Consider the following 23,802-nt stretch of genomic DNA (forward strand, 5'->3'; position numbering starts at 1 on the left):
CGTTAGAAGCCTCCAGCTAATGTAACAGGATGATACGTTAGAAGCTGAAGGCCTCTAGGGGCATAGTTCAGTGTTTAATTTATTTCAAAGTAGGCTTACACATGCACTCTTGTTGTAACAGGTAAAATTAAAAAAATATTAAAACTTTTAAAAGTTTATAAACTGTGTTATGTTTTGCGGCTCCAGACTATTTTTCTTTAGTGGAAGAGGAGGCAAAATGGCTCTTTTGATAGTAAAGGTTGCTGACCCCTGCCCTAGGGCAATGTTACTATAAATAACTTGTATTTGTATTCTGCCCCCTTTACATTTTCCGCATAAAATATGACACTATTACCAACTCCTGCCACCTCTCCTGGTCTCTACTGGTGCCTTGGCATTTTGAAAACCTGTTTTGTCTCTCCCTTTTTTTATATTAAGACCTAATCAAGCTGCTTTTATGCTGTCCAACCACTGAACATTATGTGTGGCTATTGTCTCCCAGATAACATATTCTAATGTAATTAAAACATTAAATATGCCTTATGACTCCCTATTATATTGTGGCCTACTCAAGGTCCTTACATAGTGTCCAGCCACTGAACAATATTCATGGCATCTGTCTCTCAAATAATACATTCTTATTTCTATTTAAAATAAAACCCCAATTGTCTCTCCTTTTTATACTGAGACCTAACCAAGCTGCTTTCATACTGTCCAGCCGGTGAACATTTTGTGTGGCTACAGTCTCACAGATAACAACCTAATGTCAATGAAAGGATAAATCTGCCTTATCTCTCCCTACTATACTGTTGCCTATTGAAGCTGCATACAACGTGTCCAGCCACTGAACAATATTTGTGGCAATTGTCTCTCAAATATTACAGTTTATATTTCTGTTTATATTTGTTGACTATTTAAGTGTTTGCATACTCTCTTTCTAGACAGGTTCTACCAAGCACATATAGTCTGCTTTATTATTATTATTTTTTATATAATTAGGGGCACAGACATAGAAGAATGTTTAGTGAATGTAGGGCTGTGATTTTGTATTTTAATAAAAGGGCAACACAGTATGGTATTACTATAAAAAATCCTACGCTTTAGATTTTTTTTTTCTTTGCTATAACATTAAGGTCTGTTGTGTCTGCAACTTCATCAACTTCAAGCATGTTGGGAAAAAAAAATCTGCTGTCACAGCCAAAACCACCAAACAAATACTATTTTAAGTTGGAATGAATCAGATTGGGGTGTTGCTGCTGCAATTAAGCCAAGATGAATGTAAAAGTGAAATAATAAATTGCATATCCAAAATGTGTAATGTCACAATACAATGGCCATGAAGCTACAGCTATGGCCATCAGTGAATGTTGTTCTGCTCTGCATACAGCTTAAATGATCTCTCAAGCATGTTATTATAGAGTTGGTGGTTTTTCCATGTTGGCATTGAAGTCACATTATGGTCTTTCTCCTGGTTGTATAATATTTTGGGGTTGTTCCCTATGGCAGTGCCCAGCTCCCTATGACCTTTGACAATACATTACCCATACCCAATACATTAGTTCCAAAAATGACCACAACTGAATAACAGGATTTGTCACTCATAGACTACAGTGGGATTTGCAGGTTTTGAGAATCTTTAAACAAGATTCAATAAATCCCTTGCAAATTAAAACCAGATACGATTCCAATTCCCCAGATAGATAACCTGCACAAAGAAATATTCTCCTGTTTTTGAAAGAAGAACAAGTGTCCTCATCATTTGCCCAATTCTGAGACCTGACAGTGTTGCTATCTATTTACTAACAAAAGAATACTTGTTATAACAAAAGGATAATTGTTTTGGTATATGTTATATGTAATGTTGCATTTGTCTGCACTAAAATCAATCTAGTAAATTTTTACTAAAATTTTTTTGCAAAATTTTAGCTGCAATGTTTATGTTACAGATTCTCTGCGTATAGAAATATATTTGTTTTAAAGGAAGGGGGGTTTAAGTAATTCTCAGGCCTAAAGATTCTGCAACTAAGGGTTCATATATCATTAATTTGCTAGATACACCCCTTAGCATCAGGGCCCTTTTTTGGGCAGAAGTTGCAGTTCCAGTGTGAGTGACTGCGCTGGTTCCTAAACCACAGCAAGTACTACTGAACCGCTCACTGCTACCCCTTCTCTATGGGGGCCACGAGTGAGACGTGATGTAGCATCTCACCTGCTGGTGCGGTTCAGGGGTGTGAAGAAGTGGTAACCACACAGTAACCTCGCCGCCTTGTCCTGTCACACGGTCTTGTGTGAAATGGTTAGGACAGAAACACATTAATCTGCTGTATTGCAGCACATCACCAAAATGCATGTTATTGCACATTAGATTAGAATGTTGCAGTAGCACCTGAATGCACCAAGGCAGTGCAGCTTCGACATGCATGCATTGCGGCACGACACAATGTACAGTAACACACTACTGCATGTTGTGTTGTGCCACGTCTGGAAAAAATACATACATTTTTTTTTTGGGGGGGGGGGTTGGCACTCTGCCAACTTATTTATCAATTTTAATGCAACATGTTGACCCATGTAAATACAAGCATTGCAGCATGTGATATGATGCACTAAACTCTGACCTTGCCTATTCCCTGAGATAAGTTTCTTTGTTCTGTGCAAGCTGTGTTCAGCTCTTCATTCACCTCTTTTTACTCGTATTGGTGGGCCAACACATTGCTGTATGTTAAAAGCAAATCTCTATTTACACAATGCCGTTGTGGTTGCTCAATGATTATAATTGGTTCAGTTTAATATTATGATATAATTATTCTGCATTGGAATGATTTTTGTAATAGGCAATAAGGTTTGCTGTGTTCTTTCACAAAGTCGTCAGTTCAAAGGTAACCACAGGGTCGAGGATGGATTTTAAAACAGAACTGCAGTGGGTGGGGTTGCCCAAAGCAGAATTTTCCATATCATGCAATTGTGCGTCTATGTAGGACATTTTAAGTTAGATTGGACAACAATATCCAGTCTGTGACATTGGGAGGATTGTTGCTATTTGCAGTGAAAGATCAGCCTTGAATCTTTGCTATCTTCTGGTTATTACTCAGTACTGCGGGGCAGGTCAGTACTGTGCACACCTGGCCTCATTGGTGTACTTTAAAGAGAGGCCAGAACTTTAAGTCTGCACTTATTTTATAGGTTTGCTTGCTCGCTCATCCCCCAGATAGGGGTCTGGCTGCTTTTGACTTCTGTTTGACTGTTGATGCCCTGGATTATTCCTGCTCCATTTCCAGTTCCAGGTGTCCTGCTGATTGGATCTTCACCACTCAAGCATCTGTCCTCCCTTGTGTTGCTTGTTGTTCATCCTGACAGCACAGAGGGTCTACTAAGCTTTTTGACACATGTTATATCTATCTGTTCTTCTCATCTCTTACCAATGTTTAATACGTTTTTGGCATTTGCTGCATTTATGGGCATTTTGCAGATACAACCGATAACAGAGTGCAAATGTTAACAAATGATAAATGCTGATGATTCAATAAAGAGTGGCCGGGCATCCAACCTCATGTGCTTAAGACCAGCTGTCCCTTCTATACTCTTAGATTGTAAGCTCTTCGGGGTAGGGTCCTCTCCTCCTCCTGTGTCACTGTCTTTATCTGTCCGTCATTTGCAACACTTATTTATTGTACTGCGCTGCGTAATATGTTAGTTTTATATAAATATAGTTTATTAATAATAATAATATTAATACCTTTATGTAGGTGCACCTATTCTATGGCTAGGTACACACGTGCAATGGTTCTCATCCGATAATCAGCTCAGGCCTGATATCGGACGAGAATCTTGCGTGTGTACAGGGCTCGTCGTCTGAAGGACCGTCCTGGCGGATCTATGGATGATGTACGATCGTAATGGAAGTGAAGGGGGAGAGAGCGCAGCGGGGTGCCGCTTCGTCATTTTCCCCCTCCCCTCTCCAAAGAGCAGAATGGTGCTGTATGTACAGAGCTCGTTCATGCATTGTGCAGTCATTAGTCATTGCAAAGGATCGTGAAAGATCCTTTCCAACGACAATTATTGCACGTGTATATGTAGTCTATGATGGACAATGAAGGGCCGGTCTCAATGGGCTTTTGTTTGGTGCTATGGCACTGCAAAACCTTTTTAAAACAGGTCAAATGCAAGTCAATAGGTGACAAGCTGATAGCTCCTTTCATTACTTCTAAATGATCTCAAACTGATGTTGAAGCAAGTTTAAAATTTTATGGAACAGACCTACCTGTGTGCAGGTGCAAGATCCTGTTAATGCGCGTCCCAGGAAGCTGCCATCTTCACTGCCGACTCCACCATAGACTTCCAGGTCATTGGTAATCCTCTTCCCCATTGGCTGGCCATTAATGTAACTCCTGCACTCGCATGAATTGCATTGGCTCCAATGGTTGATCTCTACACTACATGGCGCATTTACTGCGTCTTTCCCATCACTTTTCATGTCCATTTTGTCACTTAGCTTTAATTCTGGGTTACATTTTGTTTTTTTTCAGTTTAGGTTTACTTTGAGAGCGTGTTCTTGACTACTAAACCTTATTCACATGGATGGCTATGGTCATGGTTAGAGACTGGAACCATTTTTGCCTTAGTAGTAGGTGCGCCAATCCTAGCTTTCCATAGTGGCAGAATACTCGTATTTATTCAGGGATGCTTATAAGCATTTATGTAAGTACTTGCATTAGGGTTAGCTAGGGATGGGCACACACCTGTTGCTGGCTAGTTAGGGTTAGGTAACTTCAAACATGATCATAACTCCTTTTTTTCTATCTGGACAGAGCTCTCTTTTCTATTTTGACAGTACAAAGATTGATAGGAAATCCAAAGTTGTCACCAAAACAGGAATCAAGGTGAAATCTTCCAATGGGGACACCTGTTCCAGTAGCAACTATCTCATTTCCAATCCTGCCGATGGGTTCTAATTGTTCCTGAACTAAATATAAACTTAAAAAGGAAAAGTTTTGACTTTAGATTCACTGTAACTTCCCTTGGGGAATACAGAAAACATAAAAGCTGTTTCGATGGGATAAGACAAATGTGACGGTGGATTCTGTCATATATTCTGTCTGCTCCCAGGGTCGGTTTTATGATTTTTGCAATTTTATTTATTTATTTTACAAATGAAAGAAAAACAGGCACACAGTCCCGGCTCTCACGGCCTGGCTGAATCAGCGCACGGCTCAGGTGATTTTATGTTACATCTGGGGCAGATATTACGAGTTAGAAATTAATAACTTTATTACAAGTGAGTCGGGACCGTTTCCTCACTCAGGCGGTGTGTTTTTCTTTCCAAAAAGCCTAACGTGCAGAGTGGTGGTGTGAAAAATTGTAGGAGCATGAAAATGAGATTCACTTTGTTACAGCGCCCTCAGCAGGAGATAACCAGAACTGCATTCCATGAAAGAGATAGATGGATGGATAGATAGATAGATAGATAGATAGATAGATAGATAGATAGATAGATAGATAGATAGATAGATAGATAATAGATAGATAGATAGATAGATAGATAGATAGATAGATAGATATAGATTGTATATCTATCTATTCCATCAGAAAGAAAGAAATAGAGAGACAGAGAGAGAAAAAGAAGGAAAGATTTTGGGGGTCAGATAGATTGATAACTTTACTTTTTGGTCAATTCATGCCAGAATTCAGACCTGTTTTAGGATTTAGATTTCAGGGGTTAGAATCACATGCACCTATGCTCATAAGGTAAAGATTTGCAATGTTAGAGGAAACATCTAGAACATGTCTTTTGTTTGGATCTTCTTCCTTAAATAGCAGGAATTGGTATGTGAGTGTACCTGGACACTCCTGTAGCCCCATAGCTCTATATGCAGTTTATACCTGTGGCTTTTGGTCTCCGATTTGCTGAAATCTCTATATTGTTGCTCTCTGTTCTCCTTGCTGGAGAGGAAGCTGTACCGGAGGATCTGCAGTGCAAAGATCTCCCTACTTCTATTTCATCAATTCTGTGGATCTTTCAGTTCTCTTCATCATTATTCCACCAGCCATTGGGGTGCAGCTCTGACATGAAGAGGCAAAGCCCTGCCGCCTTACCAGGATGGCAGCTTCCATAAAGAGACGCAGTGCACTACAAACCATGCTAAGTCCATATGCAGGGGTTGGGGGTTTTAACACCAAAAATAAACACCTTGCTTCCCAGAATAAACCCAGGGAATTTTCCAGAGCTGAAGATAAAAGGTTTCTTTTTTGTTTTTGGCCTTTTTTAAGGTCTTCTGATTTTTTTCAAACTATTTTTATGCTCCTTGAGGCATTTTGGCACCGGGCTGTTATGTATCGGTACGTTCTAACACTAACTGTGCCTTACTCAGGCCACTTTGCACAAGCTGTGACAGTCTCTGCCCATTCTCTGCACAGGACGCAGGGCTGTTCCTTAATGTTCTAATATTGTTCCGATCTAATCCGAGCTGGGATCTCTATGTTCTGTCCCGGGCTGTGAGCACATTCTGATCTCTGTACAGGAGCCAGGAGGGGTTCACCACTAACACTGCACCAGATTATATAGATTGGCTGTATGGATTCTATGGCCTAATATGTCAGTGATAATCCTAATTTATGAAACACCAGTTCCATGGTAAGGACACTTGGCTGGGCCCATTCAGCAAACTATGCAAACAGTAATCTCATCCTAACCCTCCGACCCTAAGCTGCCATAACATATTGCCCCATTCTTAGGGGTTAATATTTATATAGAAATTCTGGTGTCCTTTAAAACCAAGATGAAGTTTTACAGGTGATCTCCAGGCAGATGTAAAAAAAAGCAACAATTATTAAATCTATGAAAGCGGAACACTACATGTGTTTTGGGTAAATGCAAGCAGTGTGAGTACCTGAATTTGCCCGGGTTTCAATGTCTTTTATTTCCCTGCAGTGCTTAGATGGTGATGGGGGAAGCAGCACCAGGAGTCAATAAAAAATGCTGCAGTGGAGGGAGCATGCTGCTAGAGAAGAGAGAGAACGATAATGAGTTAGGTAGAAAGCCGGTAAGTGAAAGTCAAACTCCAGAAGATAAAGATAAATTCTCCATGCCGGAGTGTGATGTCTGTGGTTTAGTCGTCAAAATCTCATAAATGGTAGGATAAAAAATCCAAATCCAAATCTTTCTACAGTATATACAGGTGTATTCTCCCTTTATGCTCTTTCCATATGCACCTGTAAGCCTGCTCATTCTGTACACTGTAAGGTGTACATTCTCCATAAACATTCAAGTATTCTTTATATATAACTCTTAGCTGGGTTCTCCCTATATATGCTGTAATGCTGCTCTCTATATCTACACCCTCAATATACTTTTCCTGTATGGACTCAAGCTGTGATTTCTCTATATTCACCCCCAGTGTGCCCTCTTCATATGCACTCTAGGTGTGCTATCAGTATATACACTCTGGGTATATATATATATATATATATATTTATACACCCTGGATGAACACTCGTTATATACATTCTAGATGTGTTCTATCTATATAAAACACCCGGTGTGTTCTCCCACTATTTATACCCCTGGTGTGCTCTCTCTATTTATATATATACACCCCTGGTGTGCTCTATTTCTATATATACCCCTGGTGCACTCTCTCTTTAGAGATATATATACCCCTGGTGTGCTCTCTCTCTGTACATATACCCCTGGTGTGCTCTCTCTCTGTATATATACCCCTGGTGTGCTATCTATATATACACCCCTGGTGTGTTCTCACTATATATATATATACCCTGGATGTACACTCGTTATATACATTCTAGATGTGTTCTATCCATATAAAACACCCGGTGTGTTCTCTCACTATTTATACCCCTGGTGGGCTCTCTCTATTTATATATATATACACCCCTGGTGTGCTCTATTTCTATATATACCCCTGGTGCACTCTCTCTTTAGAGATATATATACCCCTGGTGTGCTCTCTCTCTCTATATATACCCCTGGTGTGCTCTCACTATATATATACCCCTGGTATGCTCTCTCTCTGTACATATACCCCTGGTGTGCTCTCTCTCTGTATATATACCCCTGGTGTGCTATCTATATATACACCCCTGGTGTGTTCTCACTATATACACCCTGGTGTGTTCTATCTCAATATAATCCTCTGGTGATTTCTCTTTCTTTATACATCCCTATCATGGCCTCTCTATACCCCTCTCATGTCCTCTCTATACCCCTGTCATGTCCTCTCTATACCCCTATCATGTCCTCTCTATATATACCCTTGGGTATTCTCTCTTTATATGCACAAAGTACGCTCCCTCTAGATGACAGATAATCTGGTGGTCCTAAAGCTACACTGACATATGAAGTTGTCATATTTGGCACAGGCGGTGTCGGAGGGTTTCTTTAATCAGCTCACGTTCTAGCATTGCCTGTCACTTGGCAGCAGACTGGGAGGGTTTTCGGGTCAGACTTGTAAAGCCCTCAGCTGTCTCTAACATAAACAGAGCATGCCAGTTTGGTTGTTTCCAAATACAAGATGCGTTCCAAACAATGGAAATCTCCTGTGCACATATCCCCAGTACACTCCGCCTGACAGGTGCGAAATTGCTGAAATTGTTCCTCTTTTTAGGCCTGGGCTGCAGTGTCATCGGAGGCCCTCCGGCTGTGCACACAGAACTAATACTTCATCTGTAGCAACTAATTAACAATTGGGACGTTTAGTTCATGGCTCTTACCCCACCTTTTTTTGGGTTGTTATATCTGCTGCACAGTTCTTCATTTGGGCTTCTCTATTTTATTTCATTTTGGTGAGTTTGTGGCCTGAATGATCTGCTGGTTATTTTTCACCAAAGGAGTGGGATCTCCAACTGCAACAGGTTCCAAGAGCAAGATCCCCCTGGCTTTATCTTTGACCAATTTTTAGGTGGTACTGCCAACCTTAAAATTAATTTTTACTGAGATCCCTCCTGTTTTTGCTATAAATGCATACATAGAATTCTCTTCCTATTCCTTTAAAGTAATGGGCAGCCTCACTGAACAATGGGGGTCCTTAAAAGACAGAAGTGCGCTGGGACATCCACATTTTGCAGTGTTATGAAATTCTGTGTGTTACCAGCCAACTGCCGGACAGAATACTAAAGTGGTATAAAAAGTCCTCCTAGAGATTAGAAAGTTACAAAGTCAGAGAATGCAGGCCAGGTGTAAGTAAACAGGTTGCAAACAGGTAGACTGACGAGAAACTCTTAAAGCTGAGCAAGCAGTCATTTTATACAGAGAAGCCAAGTACAAATGCAGACTAAACTATCAGCTAAAAGTCAAAGAGAACAAAACGCAGGGCATAACATAATACATAGCCTGCATGCCCAGCAGCCTATTTAAACATTCTTGAATGCAGCAGGTGTGCACTTCACTAAACTGAGCTCTAAGTAATGACCAGCAGATGAAATAGAACATACATACAGGTCAAGTCAATTCAGCAGTCTATATGTGTTTACCATTTCATTCCTTTAATAGGTGCTTGCTATCTATTATTTTGCTTGTGTATGTAAGTTGTGTATTGGTAGAATTAGCCGCTAAAGGGTTTTGGCTCTGGGAACAGTTATGATATAAAGCTTTTCAGTATTCAATGTATAGAAGGCTATACTGTACGAGGGGGTGCTGAGAAGTTCCTGGCTTTGCCCCCTTACAGATGAAATAGAAAAATGAGTGTGGGGGCATATGACAGCCTAATATCTTAGTATGTAACTGTGCAAATATCAGGGCTTTGTGATTTTTAAAACTGTTTTTTCTTTTAGTGAGAAGCTGTGATGGCAGAGGCACAAGCAAGTTTCACATTGTTGGAGTTACGGGCCGTCATGAAGCTTTTGTTTCTCCAGGGAATAGAAGGACACTTTTCCCCCAGTGTTTGTGACATCTCGGTGTGAATGTCCTTTGGACAAAGACAAGTGTGACTTTCCCTGGACAAACAAAAACTTCATGACGGCCCGTAACTCCAACAAAGTGAAACTTGCTTGTACCTCTGCCATCACAGCTTCTCACTAAAAGAAAAAACAGGTTTTAAGACTCGCAAAGACCTGATATTTGCACAGTTACATACTAAGATATTAGGCTGTCATATGCCCCCACACTCATTTTTCTATTTCATCTAGAAGGGGGCAAAGCCTGGAACTTCTCAGCACCCCCTCATATATAGAGCAGCTTTTCTTTTTTTTTTACCATGGAGGAACACTTGAAATAACTTTCAGGTGTTCAGGGAACACTTCTATAATTATTATATCCACAGCTATATTAGTGTGGTGGTCAGTAGGAAGAATACCTCATTACATTGCTGGCCATTGGGAAGAATGTCACCCTTATAGATAGACAAAAAGATCATTGGGGTCACTTAGTCTGCTCATTGCTCATGGAACCCCCAACAACCTCTGGAGGAACCCTGGTTGAGAAACACCGATATAGAGGTTATATAGTGAAGGATCCATAAAGCATTTCTCATAATATAATGTGAAGCATTACAGAAAGGTACAGAAATATACATTGAGTTTTTGAATTTTCTTGCTCTCGTTTCGCTCACCCATGGCTCGGGTGATTTACTATGGGGGATCTAAGCTTTGTTTCTAGATCCCAATGGGAGTATGGCGTGTGGATGTACATTACACAGTCACTACAGTAATGAACGTTTTGGTGATGTATGCTTGGTAGAATTTCATCACTGTGCTGATGTGTACATGATGGATGTGGTCCAGTCTGCAAATAGATTTTTTATTCTCTGTGCTCAGTTTTGTGTTGTTGGTGGAGCAGTGGGTACTCAGCGCCAGACAGCAGCTGGAAAAGCAAAATTAGTCAAAGCATTTATAGAAAGAGAAGTAGAAATATGTAATGTAAGTATGCGAGTATAGCATTGCCCTTGTATACATCACCGTTTTTTTATATGGGGTACAGTTTTTGGCTCAACATTGTATATGAGACATAGGAGACCTGGAGAAGATTTAAATTGCATTTAATTTAAATTTCATTGACAAATTAATTTGTGAAATGTAAATTGGGAAACAAAATGAAAGTGAATCTTAAGCATTTTGGTAAAGTTTTGCATTAAGTTATATATGCAATAAATCCAGGGTATGTATATCAGCACTATATGGGTGTCACAGTATAGCCCAGAAATTCTCAACCAGGGTTTTGTGGATCTTTAGGGTTCCTCCAGAGGTTGCTAGGGGTTCCTTGTGCAATCTGTGCCTCTCAGGTAAGTGAAACTAATTATGTATTTGGCTATCTGTAACGCTGACATTCTTCACTATATACAAGAACGTTTATAAAGGGGATCTCCTGTATGGAAAGTGTTGGATTATCTTAGTGCTGTATATTTGTATAGATTCATGGGCGGACATAGGGAGGTGCAAAGTGTACTGCTGCACAAGGGCCCATATCATCCTTAGCTGTAAGGTGCAAACCACAGGGACCCCAAGACAGTTCTGCACAGGGACCCACTGTTAGCTACGTCAGCCACTGTATACATTCTTATGAAAGGTTTGTCAATACACGAAATCATTCATCAAAACAGACCACAACACATGCTTAGCACATTATCACACCTTGTGGTGCATTGCAATGCATGTGCTTTAGATCTGCATTGCCTAATTCATTTAGGTTCTAATCAAATTAAATGGCACTGCAACACGCAGTGCAAAGTATCACGTAATAATGTAACACATGCTTTACAGTCATGGACCTCAATTGCAATATTTGCTTTGCTATGTATTGCACCATTGTGCAGTTATGGAAGAATAATTGCTTTTTCGTGCTACTGAAAATGCCTCAGGTCGCAGCTCACATTAAAAGCAAAAAAAACAGATAAAGGTTGTAGGATTTTTGTAGTGCAATTCTGCAACTGAACATAACCCGTGTAGCCCTTGCAATAGCTGACCATCCAGCTGCAGATGAAAGATGCTGATATAAATGCCATGCTGGGTAGCAAGGTTGGCTCAGTGGTTAGCACTTCTGTCTTCTCAGTGCTGGGTCCCAGGTTCAAGTCTTGGCAAGGCCATTATCTGCATGGAGCTTGCATGTTCTTTCCGTGTTAGCATGGGTTTCCTCCGGGTACTCTGGTTTTCTCCAACATTCAAAAAACATGCAGTTAGGCTAATTGGCTATACCACTAGACTATAATAATGACATATGACTATGGTAGGGACATTAGATTGTGAGCTCCTTTGCAGGACAGTAATGATGACTATAGACTTTGTACAGCACTATGTAATATGTTGGCACTATATAAATACAACATATTAATATTAGGAAACCTGGAATCACTATCAGGTGAGTTGGGGTTGTATCCCCGCAGGGATTTGATTGCATTTATCTGGACTTTCCCTTTAAATTACGTCTGTAAATGGCGTTTTATACAGCTGTGCCGAACCATAATATTCTTCCTCTTCTACCAGAGGAGATATAGAAAATGTTTCCCAGATGTGTGGAGACTCGAGAAGCCGAGCACACCCCTCCGCTCGCTGTATGGTTTGTATTTACTGTATAATACCGAGGGATACGGTATAATCCCCCCAGATGTAAATATTTATGGGCCGTTATACACAGCAACCAGCGCAAACAGTAACAGGCAGCGATCCCGCAAAGGTGAAGGGGAATGCGAATAAAACATCTGAAAGCGCCAATCAGCTGATAATACAACAACATCTGTGCCTGAAATAGTTACAATTGTTAAAACAAAGTCGGCTTGGAACGGAGATGTGGAAACAGTTTTGGACTTAGAAGACCCGGCATGATATTCCTAGAGAGTTACAAACTATATTGGTTAAATAGGATTGTATTGAGAATTATATTTTGGGGGGACCAGAACAATGGAGGCCAACAACTGGAAGGTTGATAACGTTAATTGGTGACCTATTGACCGGGTTGGTCTCTATTTTCCAGAACTGTCATACAGATGTAACAACACTTTTCAAGGACTCAAGAATTTTTTATGCTGTATACTCAATGGTCAAAAATAGGTCATACCTATATGAGCTAGTTGGACATCTAATTCCAAAGCCATAAAATAGCATTGGCCACCCATTGCAGCTCTAACATTTTCCTCTTTTCTGCAAGATTTTGGAAGCGATTTTTGCCCATTTGTGAGTTCAGGTGTGGATTTTGGATGAGAAGATCTGGCTCATCAGCATTTCAAATAAACCCAAAGGTGTTCAGTAGGGATGAGGTCCAGGCTCTATACAGGGAACTTGGGTTCTTCCACACCAAACCCATCACACCATGTTTTTATAGAGCTGGCTTTGTACACAGGGGCTCAGGCTGGAACCAAAAAGGGTCATCCCCAAAACTGTTCCCATGATGATGGAGTAGGACCAATTTTAATATTATTATTAGTATTATACAGTATTTATATAGCACCAACCTATTACACAGCGCTGTACATTAAATAGAGGTTGCAAATGACAGATACAGACAGTGAGACAGGAGGAGGAGAGGACCCTGCCCCCAAGAGCTTACAATCTAGGAGGTGGGGGAAGTATCACACCATAGGAGGGGATATGGAATGGTGGGAAGTAGTGAGGTTTTAAAAGACAGAAGAAGACAGGTAGGTGAGGTTGAAGCGCTGGGTTTTGAGTGCTGTTTTAAATGTGCAAAAAGTCGGAGCAAGCCAAATAGGACGAGGAAGACCATTCCAGAGAGTTAGGGCAGCTCTAGAAAAGTCTTGGAGCCGTGCGTGTGATGAGGAAATGAGTGAGGAAGTCATTACTCGGTCTTTGGAGGAGGGAAGAGAACGGCTAGGGGCGTATTTTTCTATCAGGGCAGGTAGGTAAGTGGGACCAGAACTGTGCCAATGTTGTAATATTCACAGGATTCTTCACTGAGAACACATGGGGATTCGACATTGGTTATACAGGCTAGTTCTGATGGCCAGATGTCGACAATTGTCCATATAGTGTACATATACAAGAAGACAAAGCAGAGACAAAAGCAAAGTGAGTGGTAAGATAGAATAAGAGGCACAATAAGGAAAGTTAGATCTATAGATATAAAATAACTTTTACAATAATATAGAATATTAGAAGTTATAGGAGAGACTTTGACAATTCGTGCAGACCAAAAATCCAAAAACCAAATCATTTTTTATTTTTCAGTGTTTATTAAGTTTTATATTTCTTCTTTATTATGTTTGTGTTATTTATTTTACTTTCCTGTTGCTGTACTCATTCATGGATGGGTTTTGTGAGTGCTGTCACCATCCAGAATCTACTCTGGCCTTTCCCAAACTTTTTAACATGGGGAAACCCTTGAAATAACTTTCAGGTCTTCAGGGCCACCCTTTATAATTTCTATATCCACAGCTCACAGTATATTAGTGTGATGGTCAGTGGGAAGAATTCCTCGTACATTGGTGGCCATTGGGAAGAATGTCACCCTTACAGATAGCCAAAAGATCATTAGGGTCAGTCTGACCTTAGCGGTGCAAACTGCTCAAAGACCCCCAGCAACCTCGGGAGGAACCCTGGTTTAGAAGAACTCCCATCTGTTCAATGACTGGTAGACCCTTTATGTTCAGGTTTTGGGAATTTTTTTATAGGAAGTTTGAACCTTATGTGATATTCTTCCCCTATGTATAGTCATTTTTTAATATTTTGGATAAAGAAGGGAGGGATTTAAAGGAGGCAGGTTATGTTTTTGCTTTTTCAGCAATGGTCAGCAGTGCAAAAAGAGGGTTCAATCCCCCTTATCGGGACACGGAAAGATTGGAAGTCAGGGCTTTTGAGCTGAAGATTCACTTTAAGACTTTAATAGAAAAATTGCAATGTCAGAAGTTTTATTTCACCCCCAATACCCAGAGATTTGCTAAAAACAACCCCTCCCCACCAGGCTGATATCTGTGACCGCGGTCATTGTGCCTCGCTCTTGTAAAGCTGTTTGTGGGTGATTCAGCAGATAATTGGGGACATTACAGAATACAGGTTGTTATTCAGCATTCTGAGGCAGAAAACAGCTTCTTGTGTCATAAATATTGTTTACGTTTTTGTTACTTTTTAAAAGCCGTCTTTACGAGAATGACTGAATGACCCCCATTATCCCGGGGGCAAATCACGCCGGCCTTGCTCTGCGGTGACCGCTTCATCTTGCTGCTGCGACCGAGCCCTCCCTGAGTATTTATAGAAGTGCTTTTGTGCCAAAAGAAGAAAGACGCGGTTTTAGTTTAAGACCTTTTGGAGTATTTAGGTTTTTGGAGAAGAATGGCCCTTTGTGTCGGACCGTTCTCTCTGCATTCACACTCTGACAATGTCACCCTCTGTGGATGTAATATTTAACCTGAACGTGGGTGTTAAGGGGGCTGTGTAGTGCTTAATGATCTGTCACAAGTGTGATGCGTCATTGTCCGTCACTGGCCAAAAACAAAAATACTCCGAAAAACAGATTTTAAAATGCAAAGTTTGCAGCCATCACATGGTGAACGGCTGATTCACTAAAGTGGCCATTCACCTTGTGCAATGGCATTGCTCCCAGCTCTTCTTACCAGCCAGCAATGGAGCGACAACAAAGCCACTTGGTCAGGTTTGGCCAGCAATGAAGCAACACAATAAGAACAAGTGAGTTTGGCGATCCTGCCATTGGCTCCAGGGGACACCGCAATTACATATCCCTTGGTTGAGCGATGTTTGGGCGCCATTTGAAAGTTGCATGTGCACAAACTGTTGTGAGAAATTGTGGATCCTGGTTTACACATGTGTAAAAGGCACGAATAAGATACATTGTGCATGCAGGGCTAGATTCCCCATAAAGCCACCCAGGCTGTGGCCTAGGGCAGCATGACCACTAGGGGGGCGCCATTTCTACATGTCTATGTGGAACTGCAACCCGCTGGTGGACAACAAGCTCTACAGTAACAGCATATATAAAGTAAAAGTGATTATACCAAGGTTACATAGAATGTAGAGATCTGTGCAGGGTGACACCTGTATTCACATCTGCATTCACTCTTCTCTCTCCTTTCTATTCTCCCTCTCAATACCCTCTCTCTCCCCTCTCCCTCTCTTTCCTTGCTTTTTCCCCCTTCACTTTTTCCTCTCCATCTTTCTCCCTTCTCCCTCCTTTTTTATCCTGTTTCTGTCCATTTTTCATCCAACTCTCTTTTGTCCCTCTCTGTCACCTGTTGTCTCTTCTCCTCTCTCCCCCCTTCCTTCCTCTGTTTCTTCCATTTAGCCCTCTCTTTCCCCACTTTCTCCCTATTTCACTCCTCTTCTCTCCTGTTCTCTCTCCCCTATCCCTCGCTTCTTCTATTTTGTCTCCCCTTTCCTTCTTCCCAGTTTCTCATCTATTTCCCCGCCATTCCTCGCTCTCCATTCATCATCCCTCTGTCCCTTCTCTCTCTCTTTTCACTTTCTTTTGTTCTGTAGAACACTTTCCATGCTGTGTTTTGTGTGTGGCAGTGCCAATGGCTGTTATTGGTTGGGGGGCAGCACAAGCTAGCTGGCCTAGGGGAGCAAAAAGTATAAATCCGGCCCATGTGACGTCCTGTGATGGCTGAAACCTGTAGGAAGATTTGATACTTTGTAGCAACATCAACTTTCAATAAAAACATTTTTGGAGATGTGGGATATGTTGCCTCCCCAGGGACAATGGTGACAACACCAACAGTTGTCATTCCTGGATCATCATTAATTTTTTTAATGAAAGATGCAGATTTAAAAAGTTTGAGAACAACTTTTAAAACCATGTTGATTGTTAAAACTTTGAGATTTTAGTAAATTAGTTTACAATAGGTTCATCACACACTATGTCCAATCTGTGTGCCAACTGAAGCATGGCACATGTCATGCCAGCATGAGTATAGCTCTAACGACTATCCATGATGGCGACAAATTGCCCCAGTTTGGGACCTTTGCTAGTTTTTGTTTGTGCTGGAAAAGAAATTCCATCAATTCAACAAATCCTGTGTTTTTTTTTCTTGTACAGGAAGCCATGCAGAAAATGGGGAGGGTTGGCACCATCGTCCTTCCGAATCCTGCACACAGAAGGTAATAGAGGGGGCAGCTTGGACTTCCAGGGGGCAAACTGATGTTTCAATTATATGTGAAGTCTTGTTGGTCGCTCACCTGCTGGTGTTATGTATCTCATCCTACGATGGTTCCTCAATGTAGATTTTTGTGTCCAATCGAACCAGAAGGGATTAACTATGGCAGGTGTCAGGATGAGAATTTTGGAACTGCATTGCAAGCCTGGTCTGCCATTCTTATCCTGGCTTCTCTGTCCTGGTGGCCCACTCTCTGATCTCGCCATTCTGTCATTCAGGGCTTGAAGAAAGTCGGGTGGCATTTGCCCAGTTTGCCATTCCCCCATCCCAAAAAACCAGCCCTGGTTAGCTGCCAGCAGAGTACATGCATGCAAGCATCACATGATCTCCTGACTTCTACTATGGAAATTACACTCCATAGTTGTTGGTGTATCTAAATTTTACAATCAGATTGTAACATGTATGGCCAGCATAAGCAAACTTATGAATCTGTCAGTTGATTCCATTTTGCAGCATGCACCCTTGGCTGAAATATCAATTTTGGCTGGACTGAGCCTGTGTGGCTTGAACTCTCACCGTGAATTATGTAATAAAATATTCAATCTGTAGTGACTGATCTGCTGGCTATATATTAGTTTAATTCCTTAATTGATGACCCCACCCTGGTCCCTGTGCTGGAGAGAACCTGTGAGTGGCTGCATTCATGTGACAGGAGCGCCACCTAGTGGACGATATGTAGATGGCAATCTGCAGCATACAGTTCAGTCCTTAGGGGCCAATATCAGCCCAACAAATGTAAGGGATTAATCTTAAATCTCTTTGACCAATGTGTCCTGTAAAATCCCTGCCAATTTTTAGCCTCAATACCAAAGTAAAAATTAAAATGGAAAAAGATAAACTGCCGAATGAATACCAAAACAGTATCATGCAGTAAATATTGCATAAGTAGCGAGTCACAAATTCTCAACATTTTCTATTTAAAGTGCAGAATCTTTATATTAGATTTATTTTTCTTTGTACAAATATTGAAAAATATTAATTCAGGCTTTTATATTTGTAACATCTGATTGCCAAGCAAATGCAGCTCTGTATCAATTATGAACGCCATTACATTTTTTTTTTTTTTTTTTTTTACAAACAATGTGGGTACCTAAATGAGACCTGCAGCCTACCATTCCTTCTGTATAGCATTGCGTAGGGAAAGAAGAGAAGAAGCAGCATAAGGAGGCAATCATGTGCACTGCAGTGCAAAGGGCCAGCTGAGAGTAACTGAGAGATAAACCTATCAGTGTGCTGCTTTAGGGCCCCAGCTTCTCCAAACCCCTGGAATGCGGTGTAAATGGAGCCCCCACTTAATATTTTTCCAGGGGTACCACCTTCTCCTGGGTGGCAAGGGAGCAGGGAGCTAGAATTCTGCCCTTCAGGGGCCACCAATTCATACTTTCCCAGGGTTCCCATTTGTCTTTCCCTATGGCTGCTCTCCTGCTTGACAATGCTGAGTTGTATTACAGAGGCATTTACATTTTAGGACTGAATGAACTGATTTGTTGCAAGTAAAATTGCTGCTGTATGTATTTTCTCTGTGTATTTAGCAATTTAGCTGTAGTCCTGCCTTCAGAAAAAACTGCTGCTTCGTTTATATATATATAATCCATAATCCATGCAACATTTCATACATTACTACAGCTTGCATCTTGCACTTTAATGCAATTGCTATTCATTTTGAATAGCGCCCCAATGCACCTTCTCCAGGACCCTGCACTGCACCCCATGGCAATGCACTAAGGAATGCAGGTATGCAATGTGCAGTTTATGGAGCATTGCTGCCCTAATACAGGGGGCGAATCCTTTAAGTATAATAATAATATATAATATAATACAAGTCCTTATCGGTGATTACACAGCCTGGCTGATATGATACTTTTGTATTTTGCAGGTTTTATGACAAGAAGTATCGGGTTTATCTTAAACTGTATGAGCACCAGCGGGAATATCAGGCAATTATGGAGGACGACTGATGGAAAGGAGCCTCTAGGATGGAAGATGCAGATAATATTGGTGACACTGGAACTTGTTATGATAAATTATTTTAATTATGGTCATCGTACAATGTAATAGCTATGTATGGAAGACCATCAATCAATTCACAAGGATGCAAGACCAATCATTCTAGAACTTGTTCTATGTTTGTAATTGGCAAAGTTACAAGTTTGCTTTAATAATAAACTCTGGTGAGAATCTCGAAAATCACATGATGGTGGTTTAGTCTGAAGGATGGAAGTACTTACCTTATTCTTTGGTCCTGTAGCAGCTGGCACAATTTCTTATTTCCTATTCAGCCCTGGAACGTGGGAAAGTCCTCTAAGTCATTGCAAGTACAATGCAAGAGCAATGGTGGCCCCCAGTCCTGATTTGCATCAGCAAGAAGGCGACTACAGGACCAAAGGCTACGTACACATGTGCATTGGTTCTCATCCAATAATTGGCTCAGGGCCGATATCGGACGAGAATCTGGCGTGTGTACAGTGCTCATTGTCCGAACGACCATCCTGGCGGATCCAGGGACGGCGAACAATCGTAATGCAAGTGTAGGGGAGAGAGCACAGCGGGGTGCCTCTCCGTCCTTCTCCCCTTTCCATAGCACAGAACGGTGCTGTATGTAGAGCGCTCTTTCATGCATCGTGCAGTCGTTTGTCGTTGAAAAGGATAGTGAAAGATCCTTTCCAAGGACAAATATTACACGTGTGTATGTAGCCAAAAAAGTGGAGCAGTTTTGTGGGACTGGAACTGGTGGGGAGGTTTCAGGGTCAATCAACAAGGTGATTCTCTCTACCTAAAATATAAACCTGTACTTCTGGGTATATAGGAACACGTGACATACCACCTTAGTCCCGGTAGTGCCCGGTGCTGGGTGCTTAGCCCGATGCTTATTAATATTATCATACACAGGATTTATATAGCGCCAACATATTACAGCGCTGTACATTAAATGGGGGATCTAGGGGAACACGTGACATACCACCTTAGTCCCGGTAGTGCCCGGTGCTGGGTGCTTAGCCCGATGCTTATTAATATTATCATACACAGGATTTATATAGCGCCAACATATTACAGCGCTGTACATTAAATGGGGGATCTAGGGGAACACGTGACATACCACCTTAGTCCCGGTAGTGCCCGGTGCTGGGTGCTTAGCCCAATGCTTATTATTATTATCATATACAGGATTTATATAGCGCCAACATATTACAGCGCTGTACATTAAATAGGGGATCTATTGCAGGGTGTTGCCGGCCCATTCAATTTAGACTGACTGCCATTTAAACTTTCAACTGGCCTAAAGGCTAAGCATTGTCCTATCGTCTATCAGCCTATTACAGGGTCACTTATGTTCCCTCCTCCTGCACAAAGTGAAAGAAAATCAAACTCTAATCTGATGACATCAGAAAAGAGAAGCTTTGAATATTAATTTGAGGAAGAGTTGCTGATCTTTAAAAAAAAAAGTGGAGGACTCGCACAATGTTTTATAACGTGCCAATAACATACAGAGAATTATTGTGTGAGATGCTGAAATAAACTACAATACCTGAACTTCTTCTTTACTATAATATTTTATTGGAATTAATTAATAAATGAATTGAATACATTTAACTCCTGCGGTGAGGTTATTAATAATCGTTGTGATCTTTTGTCTGATGTGTCTGTGCTCTCCAGAGTGGTGGCTGAGATGGAGGTGAGAGATCAGAACAATGAGTATTTGCAGTACCAATTTCAGCTTTTTACAAAAGAGTTGCAGCCACCATTGTATACTTCAGATATTGGAGAACATATGGTCAATGGAGCTGATTTTAAAATATAAGTGCAAATATTGGTAAAGTGCAGATATCCTTTACCCCATATGTACTTCTTATCTTCAATGTGCCATTAGCAGGGCCAGAACTGTACTTTTTGCTTCCCTAGACCAGCTAGCTTGTGCTTGAGGAATGAATATAGGAGGGCGGCCATGATGATACTAAAGAGTAATTGGTGGGAGCCATGATGGTTGTGGGCAGAACAACCCTATTCTAAGCATGACTTATAATGATAACATTACAGCTGCTATAAGAGTAAAAATGCCACCCCTACTGTGGCCCAAATTCAAGCTCCTGTGCTTTGCCTTCAAATCCCTCCACAGCTCTTGTCCATCTTACCTTTCTGACCTGATAGAAAAATACCCCCCTAGCCTCTCTCTTCTTTCCTCCAATCACCTACTAAAGACTTCCTCACTCATAACCTCATCACACGCACGGCTCCAAGACTTTTCTAGAGCTGTGCCAACTCTCTGGAATGGTCTCCTCGTCCTATTCGGCTTGCTGCATTTCATACGATCAGGTTTCTAATAATGACCACAGTGGACCATATCTACATAGACCAGGGATGGGGGACAACTGCCACAAGCACAAGTGACAGGGGCAGAATGTTGTCACCGTATAGTTGACCCCACAATTCTATCTATATAGAGGAATCAAGACCTTCTTCCTCCTGCTGGTGACCCCTCTAGTGATGGTGACCCCATAATTCTATCTATATAGAGGAATCAGGACCTCCTTCCTTTGGCTGCTGACCCTTCTAGTGATGGTTACCCCATAATTCTATCTATAATAAGGAATCAGGATCTCCTTCCCCTGCTAGTGACCCCTCTAATGATGGTGACCCCATATTTCTATCTATATAGAGGAATCAGGACCTCCCTAATCCTGCTAGTGACTCCTCTAGTGATGGCGACCCCACAATTGTATCTATATAGGGGAATCAGGGCCTCCTTCCTCCTGCTGGTGACCCTCTAGTGATGGTGACCCCACAATTCTATCTATATAGAGGAATCAGGACCTCCTTCCTTTGGCTGGTGACCCCTCTAGTGATGGTACCACGATTCAGGTCGCTATAAAGGTGACACATTGGCATCAAGAAAACCCAGTGGTTATTATTAACATCTAAAACTTGTCTAGCAGAACCATGTTTTGCAGAGTTTCCCATGTTTTACCTTTCTTTCATTATACACAGGATTAGCGAATTGTAGAGAGATTGTTGCATTCTGGAGCTTTTCTGGGGTTTTATGAGTTGAATTGCTCCCCTGGGGCTGATTAAACCTGGATGTAGGAATAGGCAATATGTCTGCAATAAAAGAGAGAGCCTCTGATTCCAATAAAATACAGTTACAATATGGGAAAGTTACAGCTTCCATATGTTCCCAGAGGTTGAACCCAGCTCAATTCATCACTGTGCACAGCAGCTGGAGGACAGATTGAAAGAAAGAGGACCTGTCATTATAAAATCAACATTTTTATGGCAGCTTAAAGGTGAATTTGAGCCTTTAAGTAAAACATATGTGGACTGCACCAATGGAAGATACCATTGGAAAGATGTAACTAAATGCTAATTCAATATTAATATTTACAGCTCCTAAGGCAGATAAGGAAGAGAGTTTAATATTTGAGCTTTGCATACACTGTAAATGATGGAAGCTGTCCCAACTCTTGAACAGTTGTGATGGACTCTGCATGCAGTAAGTATATATTTTATATTTTGCATGTTTTTTTTCCATGCCAGGAAGGAAGAGAAAAGGATTTTGCACCTTTTAAAGCCTGTGGCCCCTTATTGCCCTCTTACATGTCATAATTGCAGCTGTCCTATTGTGCGGGACTGTACAGGATTTCCAGGGATGAAGGGGGATGTAAAGGTGAATACAAAACAATACAAATAATACAGTCTGCTTTATTAGACCAGTCATGCGTCAGTAAGTTTACTTACACACCATGCTCCCCCTGTCTATTCATACTTACAGGAGGCCCTGTTTGTGCAGGAGAAATGAAATAAATTGAAAAGTGAATCAACACAGATCAGAATCAGGTTTCAGTGAACTGACATTTGGTTTCTACCATTTTTGTGTGCATTGCACTGATGAATTTGCTGTAGTTTGCCTGTTTTTAAATGTATTTGCTTCCTCCTGGCTTCAATAAATCAGATTATGGACACATAGGGCTTTAATTATAAAACAGGGAATCAGACATTCCCTCAAACATTCCCTCAAGAGAATCTTCCAGGTCCATGTATTTCAATGGCAGTAATTGATTCCCACCAGAGAATGTGTGAGGGAATGTTGGATTCCTTGTTTTATAAATAGATCCTATAGAAGAGTGACAGCAGTAATATACTAAACTGGGGCACAATTTTGAATTTTTAAGCTTCTTTACAGTAAAATAGGTATGCTGATTCTGAAAGTGCACTTAGTTTTCTTCTATCACGTCAGGTTTTTTCTCTAACGCTTTTATTAATGTGATTTCTGTAGCATGGATTTGTATAGGTTATTCATTTAAACGCAGGACAGTGTGGTCAGAGGTTGTGCGCTGCTCTATGTAGTGAATAAGCACAATTAGTTTTTCTACTTGCACAGGTATTTCCTTTCATTCAGATCATGTCTGCCTCTGCTGTTTCTCGTCTTCAGTGCATAAACAACCCTGATTCATTTTGTTATATCTGTAATCACCATTCCCAGTCAAAGGGTGAACATCAGCACATTTGTAGAGCAAGCCTATTTGGCATATTTCAAAGTTAAACTTTATGATCAAGATAAGTCTTGGGCCCCTCATAAGGTGTGCAAACAGTGTGTGGAGGGTTTACGGATGTGGACAAAGGGAACACGTGATAAGATGTCATTTGGTATACCTATGGTTTGGCGAGAGCCAGGAGTTCATTTCAGTGACTGTTACTTTTGTATAGTGAAAACTTCAGGATATAACAAGAAAAATAAATGTAACATAGAGTATCCTAGTCTACCATC

The 23,802-nt window shown here is 41.0% G+C and overlaps 1 protein-coding gene across 10 annotated transcripts in view; it reads left to right on the forward strand.

Moving 5' to 3' along the window:
• FGGY (FGGY carbohydrate kinase domain containing) overlaps positions 1 to 20,631 on the forward strand; it is a 144,319-nt gene extending 123,688 nt beyond the window's left edge. For all 10 annotated transcript variants that reach the window (XM_072419365.1, XM_072419370.1, XM_072419363.1 and 7 more), the window contains 2 exons: positions 16,925 to 16,986; positions 18,919 to 20,631. In XM_072419365.1, the coding sequence (XP_072275466.1) occupies positions 16,925 to 16,986; positions 18,919 to 19,000 (144 nt within the window). In that variant the 3' untranslated portion in view covers positions 19,001 to 20,631. The remainder of the gene's footprint in view (positions 1 to 16,924; positions 16,987 to 18,918) is intronic.
• Positions 20,632 to 23,802: the final 3,171 nt, after the last annotated feature.

This window comes from Pyxicephalus adspersus, chromosome 8, assembly GCF_032062135.1.
Source record: "Pyxicephalus adspersus chromosome 8, UCB_Pads_2.0, whole genome shotgun sequence".
In the NCBI taxonomy this organism is placed as follows: Eukaryota; Metazoa; Chordata; class Amphibia; order Anura; family Pyxicephalidae; genus Pyxicephalus; species Pyxicephalus adspersus.